We start from the raw sequence: 22401 nt of genomic DNA on the forward strand, positions 1-22401 counted from the left end.
CCAGCCAACATTCTGTACATTCTCTAAGGCCTCCAGATCCTTCCTATAATAAGGTGACCAGAACTGCACGCAATAATCCAAATGTGGCCTAACCAAAGTCCCACACAGCTGGCCCAAGGAACTGCGGATGCTGGTTTACAAAAAAAGACACATAGTGCTGGTGTATTTCAGTGGGTCAGGCAGCATGTCTGGAGAACTTGAATAAGTGATGTTTCTTGAAAAAGGGTCTTGACCCGAAACATCACCAATTCCTTCTTTCCAGAGATGCTGCCAGTCCCGCTGAGTTAATCCAGCATTTTGTGTCTATCTTCGGTGTAAACCAGCATCTGCAATTCCTTCTTACTCAATTTTTCTCGGTAGATCTGGGTATGTCATTTGAATTATGAATAGCTACAAAAGTTTGGATTATCTTTACTTTCTAACTTAGAGATGTTGTTTTACCATTTTAATTGTGAATCTGCTGTTGTTATTCAAGCACACCTGTGTGCATGAGGTTATTAAACTTGCACTTTAATGTTTGTTAAACTGAGTCATTTGCCATTGTTAAAATCCTTTTCTTCTCTAGACTAATTATTGTGTTGTAACATTGTCAATAAACCACATATAATTGTTTCCTCTTTCCTCCAGAACAAAGCCTCCATTGTCAAAGCCTATTATAGAAACACATTCAAGTAGTAGTCTGCTGATAGGTGAGAAAGAATCATATTTTTATACCTGATCCCCTTTAAATATCAATGGGTTTAAATAGCTAACATGGACTGTTCTTTGGTGCATAGATTACGTTTCTTCTTGAAATAGCTGTATGAATGAATCATATAACTCAGTTGCACCAATCCTGTTGAGAACCACATCTTAAGTCGCAAAACCTTATGAGTTGCATATTTATATTCTGGTCCTGAATTTGGTCAATTTGATGAGGAGTTCAACTTTAGCATGCGTGGTTGATAAATTGTATTACGTGACCATGTCATTCTTGGTGGCTATCTCTTTGTCACCATGCCTAGCTTGTTCCGATAGCAAAGCACATGGACTCCAATGCTTTGCACTCTTTCGGTATCACAAATTGCTTAACACCAGATACCCGTCAAGAATGCTGTGGTTTCAAATGATTTTACACTTGAACTTTGTTTTTAAATTGAAATTGTTGATAAGCATTGTTCAAGAATGTTCACTTCAAGATTTTGTCCATTTGCAAGATGGCTCCAACATGGATTCTAATCGCTATGCCATTATTGGGCAAGATCTCCGTGACCTCCCCGTGCTGCTGGAAAGATTAAGGAGATTTGGTCTGGATACAAAGTAAGTATTCATAGTTAGTTAATGTCCCTATCCTGACACAACACAAACTCCAACAACATAATGAATCCCATTCTGGAACTGTAAATTTGTATTATTATCTCACTGTGGATCTCTCCGGACAGGTCTTTACCATGTCATAATACTGAAATAATATGTGATTGTAAGAAGAGGAACAAGAGTAGGCCATTCAGCCCCTCGAGCCTGCTCCAACATGAAGCTGATCCAACTTCCTCAGTTTCACTTTCCTGCCCTTTCCTCATCACTTTTGATTATACATCAGTCTCCACCAGCTTTCTGGGGATAGGAATTCCAAATGCTCACAATCATTTGAGAGAATAATATTTTTCTTTATATCAGTTTTTGAGAGGACCTATTTAATTCTGACATCTCTGCTCCTCTCATGAGGGGAAAATACCAGTTAGATCCTGTCAAACCTTTGAAGAATTTATATATCCTCTCATTCTTCTAAACTCAAGCTATTCAGCCTTCCATTTTTTAAGTCTGTCTCTCCATACCCCGCAACACTGCTCTCTCTCCCCATCCCCGCACTCGCAACAAGGGCAGAGTCCCCCTAGTCCTCACCTTTCACTCCACCAGCCGGCAAATACAACAAATCATCCTCCGCCATTTTCGCCACCTCCAACGTGACCCCACCACTCGCCATATCTTCCCATCTCCCCCCATGTCTGCCTTCCGCAAAGACCGCTCCCTCCGCAACTCCCTTGTCAATTCTTCCCTTCCCTCCCATACCACCCCCTCCCCGGGCACTTTCCGTTGCAACCGCAAGAAATGCAACACCTGTCCCTTTACCTCCCCCCCCCCCCCCGACTCCATTCAAGGACCCAAGCATTCGTTCCAGGTGCGACAAAGGTTCACCTGTATCTCCTCCAACCTCATCTACTGCATCCGCTGCTCTAGATGCCAGCTGATTTACATCGGTGAGACTAAGCGGAGGTTGGGCGATCGTTTCGCCGAACACCTCCGCTCAGTCCGCAAGAACCTACCTGAACTCCCGGTGGCTCAGCACTTCAACTCCCCCTCCCATTCTCAATCCGACCTCTCCGTCCTGGGTCTCCTCCATTGCCAGAGTGAGCAACACCGGAAATTGCAGGAACAACACCTCATATTCCGCCTGGGTAGCCTGCTTCCGGGGGGCATGAACATTGAATTCTCCCAATTTTGCTAGCCCTTGCTGTCTCCTCCCCTTCCTTAAACCTCGAGCTGTCTCCTCCCATCCCCCCGCCCTCGGGCTCCTCCTCCCTTTTTCCTTCCTTCTCCCCCCCCACCCCCTATCAGTCTGAAGAAGGGTTTCGGCCCGAAACATTACCTATTTCCTTCGCTCCATAGATGCTGCTGCACCGCTGAGTTTCTCCAGCATTTTTGTGTACCTTCCATTTTTTAAGGCTGAGTTCTAAAATTCATAACAGTTATTGTAAATAGGTGACAAAACCAACTTAATGAAAAAGCATATTAATTTTAAGCATATTGAAAAGCATATTGACTTTATTCTCCCGGTTTACATAGAAGCATAGAAAATAGGTGCAGGAGTAGGACTCGCCCAACATCAGAAACATTTTTCCTGCATCTGCCCTGTCCAATCGTTTAAGAATTTTATATGTTTCCATAAAATATCCTCTCATCCTTCAAAATTCCAATGAATATAAGCCCAGTCGATCCATTCTTTTATTATATGTCAGTCCCGCCATCCCGGGAATTACGCTGCACTTGCTCAATAGCAAGAATGTCCTTTCTCAAATTAGGAAACTAAAACTGTACACAACACTCCAGGTGTGGCCTTACCAGGGCCATGTACAACTTCAGTAGGACCTCCTTGCTCCTATACATTTCAATTCGTAACTTAATCGGTGAGAGTAACTATCACATTTAGTCATTGTACAGAGGTTGCATCAACACTCTGATTCTTCCATCCATTGTGCAACACCATCTCTCTCCTAAGTGAAGGAGGTTTGGTTAGTTTACTTTAATTTAGTCTATAGTTTAGCGATGGCATGTGGAAACAAACCCTAAGGCCCACTGAGTCTACACCGCTGAGTCTACACCGACCATTGATCATCTGTTCATGCTAGATTTACGTTATCCCACTTTCTCATCCACTCCTCACGCACTCAGGGAAATTTACAGTGCCAATTAGTCTACAACCCCACTTGTCTTTGGGATGTGACCAGAACTCACGGAGGAAACCCACGTGGTCACAGGGAGAATGTGCAAATACCACATAGACAGCTTCCAAGGTCAGGATCAAACACAGATCTCTGGCGCAGTGAGGCAGCAGATCTATCAGCTGCACCACTGTGTGTCCCAAACCTTTTAGAACAAATCTTGTAGCTCCAACATGGAACCATATTCATTGCCCGGGCACGGTTCATCTGGTAGTTACTGGGGGCCACTAAAAGCAGCCATAAAAATGTGGTCCACCTGTAACAAACTGGGAGAGTGAAGAGTGGCCCTTAAATATCTAATATCCAGAAAAAAGTCTAGAGCATTTTATTAGATTAAAACAACGGTATTAGCAGTCTTACTGGGTATGTTGATGAGATGTAGCCCAGGCGGCTTAGTTTAGTTAGTTTAGTTTAGAGATGCAGCATGGACACAGGCCCTTCGGCCCACTGAGTCTGCGCCGACCAGCGTTCACCTGTACACTAGTTCAATCCTACTTACCAGAGACAATTTACAGAAGCCAATTGATCTACAAAAGTGCACGTCTTTAGGATGTGAGAAGAAACCGGAACACCTGGAGAAACATAGACAATAGGTGCAGGAGTAGGCCATTCGGCCCTTCGAGCCTGCACCGCCATTATCATGATCATGGCTGATCATCCAACTCAGTATCCTGTACCTGCCTTCTCTCCATACCCCCTGATCCCCTTAGCCACAAGGGCCACATCTAACTCCCTCTTAAATATAGCCAATGAACTGGCCTCAACTACCCTCTGTGGCAGAGAAACCCACATGGTCATAGGGAGAACATACAAACTCTCTACAGACAACACCCATATTCAGGATCAAACCTGGGTCTCTGACGCTGTAAGGCTGCAACTCTACTGCTACCATTTTATCTCCTCTTCCCATTTTCACTTTGAGCTTTCTGTCCTGTGCCTCATCCATTGCCAAAGTGAGGTCACATGCAAACCTGAGGAATAGCATCTCATATCAGCTAACAACCAACAATAGCAACTAACAACCAACAGTATGAACATTAAATTCTCCACTTTTAGAGTACCCCCTATCCATTCCCCCTGACACACACCCTCCCACTTCACTCCCCTACACCCCACCTGGTCTCCTGCCTATTTCACCTCCACTCACCCTCTTCCCCACCACGTTCCTCCCTCTAGCTTTACAATCCACAACTCTTCAAACCTGTCTCACACCTCCTTTGCTCCAACCATACATCTATCAAACCGCCTCTAGCCTGTGCCGACCTTCCACGCTTTGACCTGCCTCTCCCCTTTTCCAGCTTTCTTCTCGCCATCCCCCACCCCCCACCCCTACAATTGGTCTGAAGAAGGGTTTTATCCAAAACGACACCTATCCATGTTCGCCTGGGATGCTGCCTGACCCACCTGTACTCTAACACTTTGTTTTCTTTTAGGAATTATGATTACTAAGCTTACTGATAACATAAAAATTGGTGATGTTGTTGGATAGTAATGCTAGTCATAGGTTACAGAATGATATCGATCAGCTGTTAAATTGGATTGCAATGGCAGATGGAATTTAATTTTGATTAGTGTAAGGTGATGCATTTGGAGAGGAAGCTCTATTAAGTCCACCATGAATGCATGGTCCTCGGGTTTTGAAGAACATAGGGACCATGGTGTATAAATCAATTGATGCCAAAAGGTGGCAGCACAAGAGCATTAGATGGGGATGAAGGCCTATGGGATATTGCCTTGTTGTGATATTGCCTTAATTGGCCAGGGCATAGATAAAATGCAAAGAGGTTGTAAAACTTTGATTAGGCCACAGCTGAGCATTATGTGCAGTTTTGGTTGCCACAGTATGTGATTGCACTGTCGAACATGCAGAGGAGATTCACCAGGATGTTTAAAATAAAAACAGAACATTTAGTTTTTTTGAGTTTTGTTTGCTGGCAATACTCAGCAGGTCAGAATGGGAAACAGAATTAATGTTTCAGGTCAAAGACGTCAAAACTGGAAAGAAGGCGTAAGAAGTTTGTTGAGGTGGGGCAAGGGGGGGGTGGCTCTCCGAGCGTGAAAACAAGGGGACCATGGGGATAAGCTGTAAACAAGGTAATCTGATCAATGAGTGAATGGGGGCAGTTAGAGTGAGATTGTAGACAAAAGCAGGGCAAGAAGATGTGCCAACTAATACAAAAAGATATTAGAAGTTGTAGAAATCAACATTCCTCAATGGAAGGCTGCAAGATGCCCAGATGAGAGATGGGGTGCTGTTCCACAAGCTTGTAGTGTGCCGTGTGACAGTGCAGGCGGCCACAGACAGAGTCAGAGTGGGAGACGCTGGGTCACCTCTGTGGACTGAACAAAAGTTAGTTGTGAACCAATCACCCAACCTGCATTTGGTTTCTTCAGTGTAGTGGAGACCACATTGTGAACATTAAATGTATTAAACTAGATTTCAGTTCAGTTCAGTTCAGTTTTTATTTGTCATATGCAGGTTAACACAGGTTTAACGGTACAATGAAACCTTTGCTTCACCTGTAAGGATTGTTTAGGTCCCTGATGGTGGGAAGAGAAGACGGTAAAGGACAAATGTTACATCACCTGCGGTTGCACAGCAGATCGCCATTAGAAGGGGGTGGTTGGTGGGAACGGAAGAGTTAACTGAGGCTTGTGAAGGAAATGATCCCTGCGAAATGCTGAAAGGGCAAGAGAAGGGAGGATGTCTGGTCAAATTTATTTTACTGTGGCAGTAATTGTGGAGAATAATCTTTTGAATTCCACCATGCTTTACTCCACCATTCAGTAAGATCTTGGCTTAATACAGATGGATACAGACAGTGGAACTGGCCAATTCTAATATTAACGGAAAATCTAAATTGTTGATTTTGAAAATGAATCCGGAAGTTGGCAATGTGCCCAGATGGAAACTAACTTGCTGTGTCCTTCTCCAGGCCTTATATCCTTTTCCATAACAACATAAAAGCCAATTGAATTATGGTCATGATCCCAAAATGTTCTCCCACTGACGCTTATTTCACTTGTCCAGCTATATTTCCAAGGATTAGAATGAGTATCGCCCCTCATGGGCTATGTACTATTTGGCTCGAGGATGTACATCCCCCTGGATGTACTTTAAATATTTTGCCCTCTCTTCAATGTTTCCACATTTAGTCAATGTTGGTTTATATTGGGGGAAGTTGAAACCCCCAACTATAATTACCCTGTTTTTTTAACACTTCTTTGTTTAACACTGTCCACATATCTGCGCCTCTATCTCTCACTGACCAGATGAAGAGTTGTGATCGCTTCCTTTTCGTTTCTCAGCTCTACCCACATGCCCTAACTGCTTGACTTTGGGATATGTAAGGTAACTAGTATACCAGGTGTGCGCTAGTGAGTCCACACCTGGAGTATTGTGTGCAGTTTTGGTCTCCTAATTTGAGGAAGGACATTCTTGCTATTGAGGGTGCGCAGCGTAGGTTTACAAGGTTAATTCCCGGGATGGCGAGACTGTCATATGTTGAGAGAATGGAGCGGCTGGGCTTGAATACTCTGGAGTTTAGAAGGATGAGAGGTTATCTCATTGAAACAAATAAGATTATTAAGGGTTTGGACACGCTAGAGGCAGGAAACAAGTTCCCGATGTTGGGGGAGTCCAGAACCAGCCATTTAGAACGGAGACGAGGACCAGGGCCTGAGAAGTGAAAGGGAGCTGGACCCAGGGCGTAGGCGCGTGTAAGGAAGCACAGCCTAGGGCCTGGGATAGTGTAAGGGAGTGCTGCAATCGGGGTTGGGTGAGTGAAATGGAGTACAGCATTCTGGGTCTGGGTAAGTGTAAGGGAGTGCAAGAACAGAAGCCTCGGTACATTTGAGAATGACGAATATTACCTGGTATGCCTCATGGTGAAACATTGAGATTTGCAGATAGTTAGATAATTAGTGGAGTTGTGGTCTAGCCAAGGTTCAACGCAAGCTTATGCGCCATCACTGCTTTTTAATTCTCTCCTACAAAGGAATGCATAGTTGATTTTTAGTAAATGTTAACTTGCAACTTCGAGTTACCTGACAGTTTTCTATGTGATTTGAAATTAGACTGGATTTATTATTTTTTGGTAAAAGGAATTAACCATCATTTTCCTTACAACTCTTGACACTCTTCATACACTCGTCCATACACCCTGGCTCTATAGCACTCCTACCTCACAAAATATTTGCACCTGCATGTACGCATTATCAACACAGCAAAGTGATGATACTTTATTTACTCTCTAACATATATTTGAATATTCTTTACTGCAATGGAAAAACATTCTGCAGGAGAAATATTGATTATGTGTCAAATGTCTCATGGTCTCAATACTCTACTTAGATGATAATTAATTAAAGAGTGACCCCTGGTCACAATTGAGATTTATAGCCAAGGAATCTTGTGCTTATTGTGTGCATTATAAGTGTACAGATATCTAATGTACCAGTGTTTTTTACTCAGATAGCCCCGTTTAGGTTAACGCTCTGTTATTTGTCACCTAGGTTACCAACATTGCTAATGGCGGAATGTGTCCTTGTGTACATGACCCCTGAGCAATCTGCAGAATTGATCAAGTGGGCTTCCAGTACTTTCAGTACCACCATGTTTATCAATTACGAGCAGGTAATAATATTAATCATTTTCCCAGCAATTGTTTATTACAGTTTATTGGTAAGCACATACTTTTCCTTACTATTGAAGTTTATTGGTAAGCACATCTTTTCTCAGACTATTGAAGTTTAATTCAGGAATGTTGTGGGGAGCTTATGAATATGCATTGCACTGTGTAGAAGTTTGCAGAGGAAATATGCCTGCAATACATAATTTGCAATTCTGTTTTTTAAATTCACTAACCAAGTTTTATAATGGTTGTATTTCTTAATTTCATGAGACTTACGATAATGCAACTACAAGGGTTGACTGGCTTTCGAATGTCGTAAATCTGACTTTACACAAATACATCCACACATCTTTAAGGGAAATAAGATTGTAAGAAAATGCTTCACAATGTTCCAATTGGACTGGATGCAGTATATATTCTATTAGTTTAATTATGGGTTGTGTCAGTCTGAATTTTTATTTGTGTACTGGTATTGTGGTTATTATTTATTGATTTTGTTTAGAGATACATCATGGAAACAGGCCTTTTAGCCCACTGAGTCCATGCCAACCATCAATCAACGTTATGCCACTTTCGCACACGAGGGGAAATTTACAGAGGCTTAACTTACAAACCTGCACGTCTTTGGGATGTGGGTGCACCCAGAGAAAACCCACGCAGTCATAGGGAGAACCTGCAAACTCCACACAAACAGCATCCAAGGTCACGGTTGAACCTAGACTCTAGCCGAAAATAAATAATCATAGGAAGCTTATGCAAAGCGGCACATAGAACATAGTGCAACACAGGAACAAGCATTCGGTCCACAATGTCTTTGCCAAATATGATGCCAAGACCATCTCTTATCTGCCTGCACATAATCCATATACCTCCACTCCCTGCACATCTATATGCCTATGTAGAAGACTTAAATGTCACTTTTGTATCTTCCTCCACCACCATTCCCAGCAGCACTTTCCAGGCACTCACCACTGTAAAAAAAAATGCCCCAACATATCTTTTAATCATTTCCCTCTAGTATGGGGAAAAAGGTTCTGACAATCTACCCTATCTATGCCAACGTTATGGGCTTTATTTTTACAATATGGGCAGCAAAAGAAAATGAACATATTTTGACATGGAGAAATCGTCTTACAGACGGTTCTCAGGAATGGAACCCATGCATAACCCGGGGACAATCTTTATAGTATTATGATGTTTGGATGACAGATGACGCAGCTGGTAGAACCATTGCTTCGCAGCCCCAAGGACCTGGGCTCAATTCTGACCTCCCGTGCTGTCTGTGTTGGGTTTGTGTGTGTTCTCCCTGTGACTGCATGGGTTTCCCCAGGGTGCTCCAGTTTCCTCTTGTCTCAAAGACATGCAGGTGAGTGAGTTAATTGACCACTGCAAAATACTAGTATAGGTGAATGGGTGAATCTGGGAGGAGTTGATGTGAATGTAGGCAATATAAAATGGGTTAGTGGATGATTAGTGTAAATGGGTGTTTCATTGTCAGCACAGACCCAGTAGGCAGAAAGGCCTGTTTCTTTACTGTATGACTCTGACAATATTTTTCTTGCAATCTATGTTGCTTGAAGTCAATCGTCTGCTGTTTTGAGAAATTGCTGACACAGTTGATTCTTATATTTACCAACTTTGAAGTCTCTGTTTCACCAAAATTAATGAAAGCGTTCCCTCATTTCAATGATTTCAGGTGAATATGAGCGATCGCTTTGGCCAAGTGATGATCGAAAACTTACATCGACGACAGTGTAACCTTGCTGGCGTAGAAATCTGTCAAACTCTGGAGACGCAGGTTTTGTACAACTTTGTTGCAATCACGTGAACATTTTTCATTGACTGATTGCACTTCTGATTTACTTTTGTTTCGATTTACTATTGAAAATGCTTCTTAAGAAGACAATGTCACGATAATATGCATTCTGCATTTTGAAATTGTGCAAAATAATGACTAAATAATTCAGATTGATCACTTAATAGCAGTATCATCCCTGGAGCAATGGATTATGAATTCAAGCTTCCACCAGGAAGTGTATAACATGAGGCTGGTGTTCCACTGAGCAAGACAACATCAGCAGTAGCATTCTTTTTATAAGATTTTCAAAACATCGAATCAGATCTGTGTGTAAAGATATTGCAGCACAATTTGAATAAACACAGGAAGTTCCCCTTATCTGAAGGACAACATTGCTCCCACACCACAGCTATATGAGATTGTCATTTATCTTACTGGTGTGTGTTGAATTGGGAATACCAAGAACTTGTCTATATAACAACAATTAATGCACTCCAAAACAAAAGCAGGGTAAGATGTTAAAAATATAAATGTCTTTCTAAATTCCATTTTATAGAACTTTGAAGCTATCTATTCATCAATATTAAAAGGCTTTGTTAGTACAATCGGTGAGTGCCTCATAAAAATTATTCTTCATTCACAGAAGGATCGCTTTCTTGTAAATGGCTGGGACAATGTGAATGTCTTGGACATGGTGAATGTTTATAACAGCTTGCCACAAGCAGATGTTCAGAGGTATGTTTAACTTGTGGGTATTTTTTATGTGACAAGTAATCTGAAACAAAATAAGAAAATGCAGAGCAATCAGGAGGTCAGGCAGCATCTGTGGAGGAAGAAACTGTTAATTTTTCTGGTTGAAGATCCTTTGCCAAAACACTTGGATCCTTTATAGAAAACTCAATGTAAGGCTCATTTATAGAGCCATTAATACAAAACAATTAACTAAATATGTGATTTTAAGTAATTTTGTTCTGGAAGCTAAGCACAACTTTTATTATGATGATCTTGGGATTAGGGTTTTTGAGTTTTGCCTTTCTCTGATGTGTTGGCACTAGACTATCACAATCACATCCAGTGTCTTTGGAGTACTATTAAAATGGGTTAATTCATCCATTCGGTAACTTTGCCCTTTTAAAAGAAACGTTTTCTTCTAACCTTGTGTTGGTTTCCCCTAGGATAGAGCAACTGGAATTCTTGGATGAGAAAGAGCTTTTGCAGCAGCTTCTGCAACATTATTGTATCTGCTGGGCCACAAAAGATAGTGAAGATTTTGGTAATTATTTATTTCATAATATCCACCCTATACAGGTCAGTTAGCAAATAAATCTTGTACATATGCATTGATGTATTGGTAGATGAGTTCCGGTTATAGAACTGAGTTCCAGTCCTTGGCCAATTACCCTTGATGAAAATCAGATGCAGTTTGCAGGTCTCCACAAGTTGGTCAATATCTCCCAGTATGAAGCAGCAATCAGCTCGGTCAGAAACACCATTAGCAGAAGAAGGTGTGGATACTGGCAGTGTCTGGAAAATTGAAAAAGAAACATAGAAAATAGGTGCAGGAGGAGGCCATTCGGCCCTTCGAGCCAGCACCGCCTTTCATTGTGATCATGGCTGATCGTCCCCTATCAATAACCCGTGCCTGCCTTCTCCCCATATTCCTTGACTCCACTAGCCCCTAGAGCTCTATCTAACTCTCTCTTAAATCCATCCAGTGATTTGGCCTCCGCTGCCCTCTTTGGCAGGGAATTCCATAATTCCATAGAAAAAGGATTATAGGGTCATACAGCATGGAAATAGTCCCTTTGGCACAACTAGTCCATGCCGACCAAGATAATCTAAACTAGTCCCATTTGCCCACGTTTGGACCATTTCCCTCTAAACCTATCCTATCCATGTACCTGTCCAAGTGTCTTTTAAATGTTGTTATAGTACCTGCCCCAACTACCTGCTCTGGCAGGTATATTTCATGTACCACACCCTTTAAGCATATTATGAGACCAGCCGCCTTGAAATTGCCTTGGTGATTTAACTTTGTTCCTCACCATGTCAATTTTGTCTCTTGTTATAGACAAAAGGTGCAGGAGTCGGCCATTCGACCCTTCGAGCCGGCACCGCCATTCAATGTGATCATGGCTGATCATCTACAATCAGTACCCCATTCCTGCCTTCTACCATATCCCTTGACTCTGCTATCTTTAAGAGCTCTATCTAACTCTTGAAAGCATCCAGCTAACTGGCCTCCACCGTCCTCTGAGGCAGAGAATTCCACAGACTCACAACTCTCTGTGTGAAAAAGTATTTCCTCATCTCCATTCTAAATGGCTTACCCTTTATTCTTAATATCAGGCCCCTGGTTCTGGACTCCCCCAACATCAAGAACATGTTTCTTACCTCTAGCGTGTCCAAACCATTAATATTCTTATATGTTTCAATAAGATCCCTTCTCATCCTTCTAAATTCCAGAGTATACAAGCCCAGCCATTCCATTCTATCAACACATGACAGTCCCGCCATCCCGGGAATTAACCATGTGAACCAACGCTGCACTCCCTCAATAGAGTAGGAGTGAACGGGTCCTTTTCAGAATGGTAGGCAGTGGCGAGTGGAGTGCCGCAAGGCTCCGTGTTGGGGCAGCAACTGTTTACCATATATATTAATGATTTGGAAGAGGGAATTGGGAGCAACACTAGCAAATAATCTGCCTTCCTGTTTTGCCACCAAAGTGGATAACCTCACATTTATCCACATTAAACTGCATCTGCCATGCATCTGCTCACTCACCCAACCTGTCCAAGTCACCCTGCATCCTCATAGCATCCTCCTCACATTTCACGCTGCCACCCAGGTTTGTGTCATCTGCAAATTTGCTAATGTTATTTTTAATCCCTTCATCTAAATCATTAATATATATAGTAAATAGCTGCGGTTCCAGCACCGAGCCTTGCGGTACCCCACTAGTCACTGCCTGCCATTCTGAAAGGGACCCGTTAATCCCTACTATTTGTTTCCTGTCTGCCAACCAATTTTCTATCCATGTCAGCACCCTATGTGGGACCTTATCAAATGCTTTCTGAAAGTCCGGGTACACTACATCCACATTTTGGTTTCACCATGTAGAAATTACAGCTGTGTTTATACATTGTCCCCCCATTTCGGGGCGCCATAATGTTTGGGACACATGACTTCACAGGTGTTTGTAATTGTTCAGGTGTGTTTAAATGCCTTCTTAATGCAGGTACAAGAGAGCTCTCAGCACCTAGTCTTTCCCCCAGTCTTTCCATCACCTTTGGAAACTTTTATTGCTGTTCATCAACATGAGGACCAAAGTTGTGCCAATGAAAGTCAAAGAAGCCATTATGAGACTGAGAAACAAGAATAAAACAGTTAGAGACATCAGTCAATAGACAATAGGTGCAGGAGTTGGCCATTCGACCCTTCGAGCCAGCACCGCCATTCAATGTGATCATGGCTGATCATCCCCAGTCAAACCTTAGGCTCACCTAAATTAACTGTTTGGAACATCATTAAGAAGAAAGAGAGCACTGGTGAGCTTACTAATTGCACAAGGACTGCCAGGCCAAGGAAGACCTCCACAGCTGATGACAGAAGAATTCTGTCGAGAATAAAGAGAATAAAGACCTCCAATCAGCTGATGACCCCAAAAATCCCCAAACACCTGTCTGACAGATCAGAAACACTCTTCAGGTGTGGATCTGTCAATGACCAGTGTCCGCAGAAGACCTCATGCACAGAAATATAGAGGCTACACTGCAAGATGCAAACCATTAGTAAACCGCAAAAATAGGATGGCCAGGTTAGTGTTTGCCAAAAAGCACTTAAAAGAGCAACCACATTTCTAGAAAAAGGTCTTGTGGACAAATGAGACGAATATTAACATATCAGAGTGATGGAGAAGGGAAGGAACTGCCCAAGATCCAAAGCATACCACCTCATCTGTGAAATACGGTGGTTGGGGTGTTATGGCCTGGGCATGTATGGCTGCTGGAGGTCTTGGCTCACTTATCTTCATTGATACAACTGCTGATGGTAGTAACATAATGAATTTTGAAGTGTATAGACACATCCTATTTGCTCAAGTTCAAACAAATGCCTCAAAATGCATTGGCTGGCGGTTCATTCTACAGCAAGACAATGATCCCAAACATACTGCTAAAGCAACAAAGGAGTTTTTCAAAGCTAAAAAATGGTCAATTCTTGAGTGGCCAAGTCAATCACCCAATCTGAATCCAGTTGAGCATGCCTTTTATATGCTGAAGAGAAAACTGAAGGGGACTAGCCCCTAAAACAAGCATAAGCTAAAGATGGCTGCAATACAAACCTGGCAGAGCATCACCAGAGAAGACACCCAGCAACTGGTGATGACCATGAATCGCAGACTTCAAGCAGTCATTGCATGCAAAGGATATGCAACAAAATACTAAACATGACTACTTTCATTACATGACATTGCTGTGTCCCAAACATTATGGTGCCCTGAATTGGGAGGGACTATGTCTAAACACAGCTGTAATTTCTACATGGTGAAACCAAAATGTATAAAAATGGCCTTTGTTAAAATCTGACAATGTGCACTTTAACCGCATATGATTTTTTTTCTATTAAATTTCTCAAATTGTGGAGTACGGAGGCAAATAAAAAAATGATGGGTCTTTGTCCCAAACATTATGGAGTGCACTGTATATGCTGCTCCAAGCCAGTTGGCTCACTGTTTCAGCAAAATGTCTTGGAAGTGAAATCAAGTAAATAGAATCGTTAATTATTTTTCGAAGTATGGTGCTGAAATTCCCGCTAAGGTGTGAGTGAATAAAGAAAAATGAACGTGTGGGAGTACAGTGGGCTTGAATTAAGGACACACAGGTTTGATGTACGACGTGTCCTACAGTGAACTACCATCCTTAATTACCACCCACTGTACTCCCACATATGTAAATGTCTTCTGTCTGTTTTCAGGTATTGGTGACATTATGTTTGGGAGCATTTGATTTCCATTGACAAGCTACTTCAAGCCTGAAATGACAAGTCCTGCAATCAGTGTGCATGAAAAGGAAATCTTCTCCAGCTGTAATAGGACAGTGCCTTTGTGATTAAGTGTTTGTTGATATGTAAAGCAACAGAAAAGGCTGATAGTGCATCATTTTGAGAAAACCTCTATGTATGTCAGAATAACATGCTATTGTTTTGCATTAAAAATAGTAATTTGTTTTAATTTGTTACATTCAACAACATTCTGAGTTACAATTGAAATATTCAAATTTGGTAGTACCATTAATGTTCTTTAAAAACATCTACTCACAAAAATACAACGTGCCACAACTGCTGTAGTTATGAGCATTTCTGCTCAGGATTGATCATTTGAATGAGGAATTTTATTAAGAATGCATTTGAACAGAATGTATGAATTTGTGAACTGATGCATGAACTGATGTGATTGATTAACACTGGTAATAGCATGGCTCATCCAGTTGACATTGGCACGGCCTGCCTGCAGAATTGAGGCAACCTTGGGTTCACTGGTTGTCGGGCCCATTAATAAGATTGAAGGTTAGTGAGAATCTCTAAGATTCACAAATGTTCAAGCATACAAAACTATTAAAAATTTTCTCTTTAATTATGTGAAACTAATTAAACCACAAAAACATTTGAAAAACAATTATTACGTAGATTTTTTTTTTTTTTTTAATTAGAAAATAATGAAATTGCCTTGTACATGGAACAGTACAGCACTGGAACAGGCCCTTCGGCCCCCAATGTTTATGCTGAACATGATGCCTACTGGAACTTATCTCATCTGCTGTACATGATCCATATCCCTCCATTCCCTGCACTTCCATGTGTCTTTCTAAAAGCCTCTTAAATGCCATTATCGTAACTGCCTCCACTTCCACAGCTGGCAATGTGTTCTTGGCTCCCACCACTCTCTGTATTAATCTTTCCACCTCTCACCTTATAATTATGCCCTCTAGTATTGGACATTTCCACCCTGGGGAAAAGGTTTTGACTGTCTACCCTATCTATGCTTCTCATAATTATATATACTTCAATCACGTCTCCCCTCAACCTCTGATGCTTCAGAGAAAACAATCCAAGTCTATCCAACCTCCCCCTGTAGCTGAAACCCTCTAATCCAGAAGCTGCGCAGCGCAGAAGTTCTAGCGCGGAGCGGGCGATGCCTTTCCCGGGTTGCCGTGTGGTAAGCTCCGGAGTGCTGTGACCGCCGACTCCAACATCGTGGAGCTGTCGTTGCGAAGCGTCCAGCCGCGGGCGGCGCTGACTTTTAAACACCTCGGAGCCTGGGATCTCTCACCAGACACTCCAGGCCGCTGTGAGTGTTCTTCCGACGCCGGAGCTCCATCACCGGCGAGAGGGCCTGTAACGTCGGGCCGCCGTTGCGACGACTGCGGAGGCCTCAGTAGGCCCGACCATGGGTGAACAAGAGGAAGAGGACTGGACTTTGCTGCCTTCCCTCACAGTGGGAACCATTGTGGGGGGATGTTTTTATGTTTAATGTTAAATTCTTTAATGCTGTCTTTTATTTTTATTGGTGTGTTGCAATGGCAACTCAAATTTCACTACACCAATTGGTGTATGTGATAATAAATGTCCTTTGTCCTCTCCAAAACCTCCACATTTTCCTGTAATGGGGTGACCAGACCTGTATGCAATTCTCCAAATGCAGCCTAACCAAAGTCCTAAAGAGCTACAGTGCATTCAGAAAGTATTCAGACCCCATCACCTTTTCCACATTTTGTTATGTTACAGCCTTATTCTAAAATGGATTAAATTATTTTTTTAATCATCAATCTACCTCATAATAAAAAAGCAAAAACAGGTGTTTAGAAATGTTTGCAAAGTAATTAAAAATAAATCTGAAATATCACTTTTACATAAGTATTCAGACCCTTTACTCAGTACTTTGTTGAGGCACCTTTGGCAGCGATTTACAGCCTCAAGTCTTCTTGGGTATTACGCTACAAGCTTGGCAACCCTGTATTTGGGTAATTTTTCCTCTGCAGATCCTCTCAAGTTCTGTCAGTTTGGATGCACAGCTATTTTCAGGTCCCTCCAGAGATGTTCGATCTGGTTCAAGTCCGGGCTCTAGCTGGGCCACTCAAGGACATTCACAGACTTGTCACAAAGCCACTCCTGCGTTTTCTTGGGTGTGTGCTTCAGTTCGTTGTCCTGTTGGAAGGTGAACCTCCACGCCAGTCTGAGGTCCAGAACGCTCTGGAGCAGGTTTTCATCAAGGATCTCTCTACTTTGCTCCGTTCAACTTTCCCTCGATCCTGACTAGTCTCCCAGTTCCTGCCGCTGAAAAACATCCCCACAGCATGATGCTGCCACCACCATGCTTCACCGTAGGCATGGTAATGGCCAGGTGATGAGCGGTGCCTGGCTTCCTCCATACCAAAGAGTTCAATCTTGGTTTCATCAGACCAGAGAATCTTGTTACACATGGTCTGAGAGTCCTTTAGGTCCCTTTTGGCAAACTCCAAGTGGGCTGTCATGAGCCTTTTACTGAGGAGTGACTTCCATCTGGCCACGACCATAAAGGCCTGATTGGTGAAATGCTGCAAATATAGTTGTCCTTCTGGAAGGTTTTCCCATCTCCACAGAGGAATTCTGGAGCTCTGTCAGAGTGACCATCAGGTTCTTGGTCACCTCCCTGACCAAGGCTCTTCTCCCCCGTTTGCTCAGTTTGGCCAGGCGGCCAGTTCTATGAAGAATCCTGGTGGTTCCAAAGTTCTTCCATTTAAGAATTTCAGGCCACTGGGGAAGAGGGGGGACTAGGGGAGGTAGGGAGTGGGGAATAGAGGAAGAGAAGGGCAGTGGTGGGGAGGGATACGGGAGGTGAGGAGTGGGGGATAGAGGGGTTGGGACAGGAGAGGAGTTATGGAGGGAGTGACGGGGTAGGTGAAAGATGAGGTGAGGGAAGGATTGGGGGGAGGAGGAAAGAGGAGGAAGTGCTGGGGATGCGAGGAAATGAGCCGCGCCTGCGCAGTTGGGGGCTATGCATGAGTGGTGGAATATTGCGTTGGGGGAACGGGTGAGTGGTGCAATGTATTGTGTTTGGGAACGAGTTGCATTGGGAGGCCAGGCCTCCCGTGTGACAGGGACCCAGCAGGTCTCACTTATTCTAGTTAGTAAATAAATATGCTTTTGTTATTGTCCTATGCAAATCTAAACTGCCCTTGCCAGTTCATATTTATTATATTACTTTGATCAGTTCATCACTATTCATCACACACACAGTGATCAGTCATTTGGCACTAGCTATGGCTCAATTACCAGGGTACTCATCTCAGCGTCAGAAGATCCCAGATCAGGTCCCATCCACTTGTGTACTAAAATCCAGCTGATGTTTCATCACTGTGCCAGTGCTGCATGTCTGGGAGTGATTTTGTTTTACTAAGACTTCATTTATTGTCATAGATAAATGTAAATTGACTCATAGTATTGCTTTAAAGAAAGGGAGTATTATATCTGATTCCTGATCAAATTGATGTTGATTAACACATGGCCTATAGTGAAGTCTTGCTATGCACTAACTTGGCAGCTGCACTTTCTACATTACATCAGTGACTGCACATCAAAGGTGTTAAATGCTTTGGAGTATTTCGAGGGGGGCATGGCACGGGTTACTGTGCCATGCCCCCCCTTACTTGGATAGAAGGCAGGCACGGGTTACTGATTGTGGATGATCAGCCATGATCACAATGAATGGAAGAGCAAAATGGCTTCCTCCTGCACCTATTTTCTATCTTTCTATGCAAGGTGCTATATAAACACTTCTGTTTCAAACAATGCTAATCATAAAGTATACCAATAGAGGCTATTAAAATTAACGTCTAGAAATGTAATCATTTAGGAATGTATTCTTTGAGCATAATCTGATTAAGATTTGACCACCCAGTTAATTGGCATAATGTCCACATGGGATATTTTTCAGATATTTGAGCATTTCCAGCACGTCACCCTGGCATGCCTGCTGAAACTTTCTTTTAAAGCATTTTGAACAAATGTAAACTTAATTTGACATTAATTTGACTTAATTTGACGCAGGAGCAGCAATCAATGATCGCACCAAGCACAGCTATGTTTTATAAAGTACTGCTAACAGAGACCCCTGTATGGAATTTTAATCCTTTAGCCGTCAACCCTTTCCACCCTAATCCCACTCTTGATGCTCTTAATGGTCTTGTGGCCATAATTATTTCCTCCCACCACTGCAACCTCATCCAACCATTCTCCAGTCCATCAATGGCCTAATGTTGGCTTCAGTGGAAGCCTAGTATGCACCCTACCCCAACTTTCCCACAACTATTACCTGATTACCTTTCCCATTCTATATCTGATCCTTTTTGGAACATCTTCCCTTCCCAGCCTTTTGCAGGCACCAATTGTCGACATCAGGCCACCTGCACTTTCTTTGGCAACACCTCCCACTTCTACCGTCCATAATTTCCTGGCTTTGGTTCATTGCAGAAATGAATAGTACCCCTTCAGTGGTGCTCAGTGAGATCTACAACTGGAGTTCACTGCTGATTGAGCATTTGTACCACTGTGAAGTCTATTTGGTGCACAAAAAATTGTAGGCCAATATATTTAATATGGTATGACAGCATGGTCAGAAAGTTGGTGAAAGAATAAAGATAAATGTACACCAGTACACTAGGATGGAAAGTACAAACCAGTGAGGTAGGGTTGCCAACTTCCTCACAGCTAAATAAGGGACAAAAGGTCAAAATAAGGGACAATTTCCCGACGGCAATTCGTTGACCGACTCAGCCGTGGCTGGGTGAATGATGAGTTGGCCCGGGTGCTCGACAGCACACAAAGCCCAGCCGGCGGGCCAGCTGAGGAGTTTTGGCCCAGGCGCTGAACTTTGCGCACAACGGCGCGCGCAAAGTCCGGCACCCCATCCAACTCATGAACTGATGATCGGCCATGAGAAGGAGGTGTGGTGGTGTTGGCGGTAAGCGATGGTCCGAAGGATGAAAGCTGGCCGGGCTGGCCGACCGACGTGGCCACAGGCGAGGAGCTGCTGCTGCACTCCATGGGCTGCACTACGTCGGGACGGGTGAGGCGGGGCAGGACGCGGCGCTCCAACCCGACTGTCCCCTCGACCCAAGTAATAGCAGTCAAATACAGGACAAACCAATTTAGCCCAATATACGGGATGTCCCGCCTAATACGGGACAGTTGGCAGGTGCCTTTGGGTCTTCATAGCAGCTGGTGGTTTTGTTAATGAGTTGAGTGAGTTGAAGGAGCTGGCCTGTGGGTAGTTTTTGGGTGGCTCAGGCTTTCTGCCCAACTATTAAATCTTTGTGGTTTCACTCGACAAAAATAGTCTCCTGCAAAGAGAGTTCCTTTGAAGTATAGCTACTGTTCTTCAGTCAGCCAGAACCATTAAAATACATTGGTTATAGAAAGTTGTTGTGTGATTTCTGAGATGTATTGTTGTTTTAGAACTGCATTGTCTTTCATTTGTCCATACATATTTTAATTAAACTGATGGAATGCCATTCTGGTGGATTTATGACCTCATTTGTAATTAAGCTGACTTTTCTAACGGTTTTCTTTTCATTCATGAACAGTTTATAGGAACATTTTGCCACATTAGTTCAGGTAGCTGCATGTTAACCCATATGTTAAATAAACTCCAGGGTCTCCCCAACCATTGTCTGCATCCGGCTGAAGAACGGTCACATCATACTTGAAACATTCCATTTCTTTGTATCAGGTTTCTATAGACCTTTTGCTCAACAGGTCTGGAACAAGAACTTTGCAGAACTATTAGAGGCACAAAATGCAGGAGTAACTCGGCGGATCAGACAGCAGCTTTGGGGAAAGTAGATAGGTGACGTTTCAGTTATGGGTACTTCAGACTTGCTCTGAGTTACTCCAGCATTTTGTCTTTCTTGGTAAAACCAGCATCTGCAGTTACTTGCATGAACTATTAAAGGCATTAAGCTTCTTTGCTGTTCTATTATTTTCCAGCCATCTGACTCATTTCAAGAAACAAACTGGTGAAGGAACTCTAGGCCAGACAACATCTGTCGAGGGAAAGAGATAGTCGACGTGTCTAGTTGACACCCTGCGTCACCACTCTGAGTGCAGTGGGGAGATGGGCAGTATGTAGAGGTGAGATGGGGCTGGCAGATAGGTAGGAGCAGGTATCAGGTTGACTCTATCTGCCCATCATCCCCTTCCTCACCTGGTTCCATCTATCGTCTGCCAGCCCCACTATACCCCTCCCTCCCAGCTCTTTTCACGAGCCCTGGTGAGACCACACCTGGAGTAGTGTGTGCAGTTTTGGTCTCCAAATTTGAGGAAGAACATTCTTGCTATTGAGGGAGTGCAGCGCAGGTTCATGAGGTTAATTCCCAGGATGTCGGGACTGTCATATGTTAAAAGAATGGAGAGACTGGGCTTGTATACACTGGAATTTAGAAGGATGAGAGGGTATCTTATTGAAACATAAGATTATTAAGGGATTGAACAAGCTAGAGGCAGGAAACATGTTCCCGATGTTGGGGGAGTGCAGAACCAGGGGCCACAGTTTAAGAATAAGGGGTAGGCCATTTAGAACGAAGATGAGGATAAACCGTTTCACCCAGAGAGTTGTGAATCTGTGGAATTCTCTGGCTCAGAAGGCAGTGGAGGCCGATTCTCTGGATGCTTTCAAGAGAGAGTTAGATAGAGCTCTTAAAGATAGCAGAGTCGAGGGGTATGTGGAGAAGGCAGGAACGGGGTACTGATTTTGGATGATCAGCCATGATCACAGTGATTGGCGGTGCTGGCTCGAAGGGCCGGATGGCCTACTCCTGCGCCTATTGTCTCCTCTTCACATTCTCAGTCTTGATGCAGATTCTCGTCCCGAAATATCACCAATACCTTTCCCCTCACATACGCTGATCAACCCGTTGAAGTTTCAGAAGTTTGGTTTCTTTGTGCTCCAAGTTCCGGCTCCTTGTTTGTGCTGATTAAGTTTCATGTATACAATTCATCTATTGTTAAGGTTTGGGGTTTGAGTAATTTAAGATGAATTGTTAGTTGCTATCATGATAACGATGGAGGAACTACATACTTAACGTCAGCAGATTATCAGTCATGAACAAACATCAAGTACACCAGAGTCAGTAGTTGTAACATAAAGCATGATATTTTGTGAACTAGAATAAACAAGTATTCTGTATTAATAACGGTATATAAAATAACAAACAAAATGATATAAAATATCAAAGACCTCTCATTCACCTTTGAAGTGCCACCTGTTAAAATTCAATTGATTTATAAGATTCTGCACAAAAGGAACCTTCCCAGCTTAGCTCTTGTTTTTACAGAGCTTCAGAAGTGGTTGGCATGGTCATGCAAGCTACTCGGGTAAACAAACAATCTCTGCAAAATATAATTGGAACGCATAATTCAGGAGAATTAGGAATGGGAATGAAAAAAGCTGTGGGTT

At 42.9% G+C, this 22401-nt stretch overlaps 1 protein-coding gene across 3 annotated transcripts in view; it reads left to right on the forward strand.

Annotated features, from left to right (window-relative positions):
* lcmt1 (leucine carboxyl methyltransferase 1) overlaps window positions 1-15585 on the forward strand; it is a 28923-nt gene extending 13338 nt beyond the window's left edge. For 2 of the 3 annotated variants that reach the window (XM_055651437.1, XM_055651438.1), the window contains exons 6-12: window positions 628-689; window positions 1197-1299; window positions 7995-8115; window positions 9810-9911; window positions 10555-10646; window positions 11087-11184; window positions 14886-15585. In XM_055651437.1, the coding sequence (XP_055507412.1) occupies window positions 628-689; window positions 1197-1299; window positions 7995-8115; window positions 9810-9911; window positions 10555-10646; window positions 11087-11184; window positions 14886-14917 (610 nt within the window). In that variant the 3' untranslated portion in view covers window positions 14918-15585. Of the gene's footprint in view, window positions 1-627; window positions 690-1196; window positions 1300-7994; window positions 8116-9809; window positions 9912-10554; window positions 10647-11086; window positions 11244-14885 lie in introns of those variants that run through there. The other variant, XM_055651436.1, reaches the window with a different exon arrangement.
* Window positions 15586-22401: the final 6816 nt, after the last annotated feature.

The sequence above is a fragment of the Leucoraja erinacea genome, chromosome 20 (assembly GCF_028641065.1).
Source record: "Leucoraja erinacea ecotype New England chromosome 20, Leri_hhj_1, whole genome shotgun sequence".
In the NCBI taxonomy this organism is placed as follows: Eukaryota; Metazoa; Chordata; class Chondrichthyes; order Rajiformes; family Rajidae; genus Leucoraja; species Leucoraja erinaceus.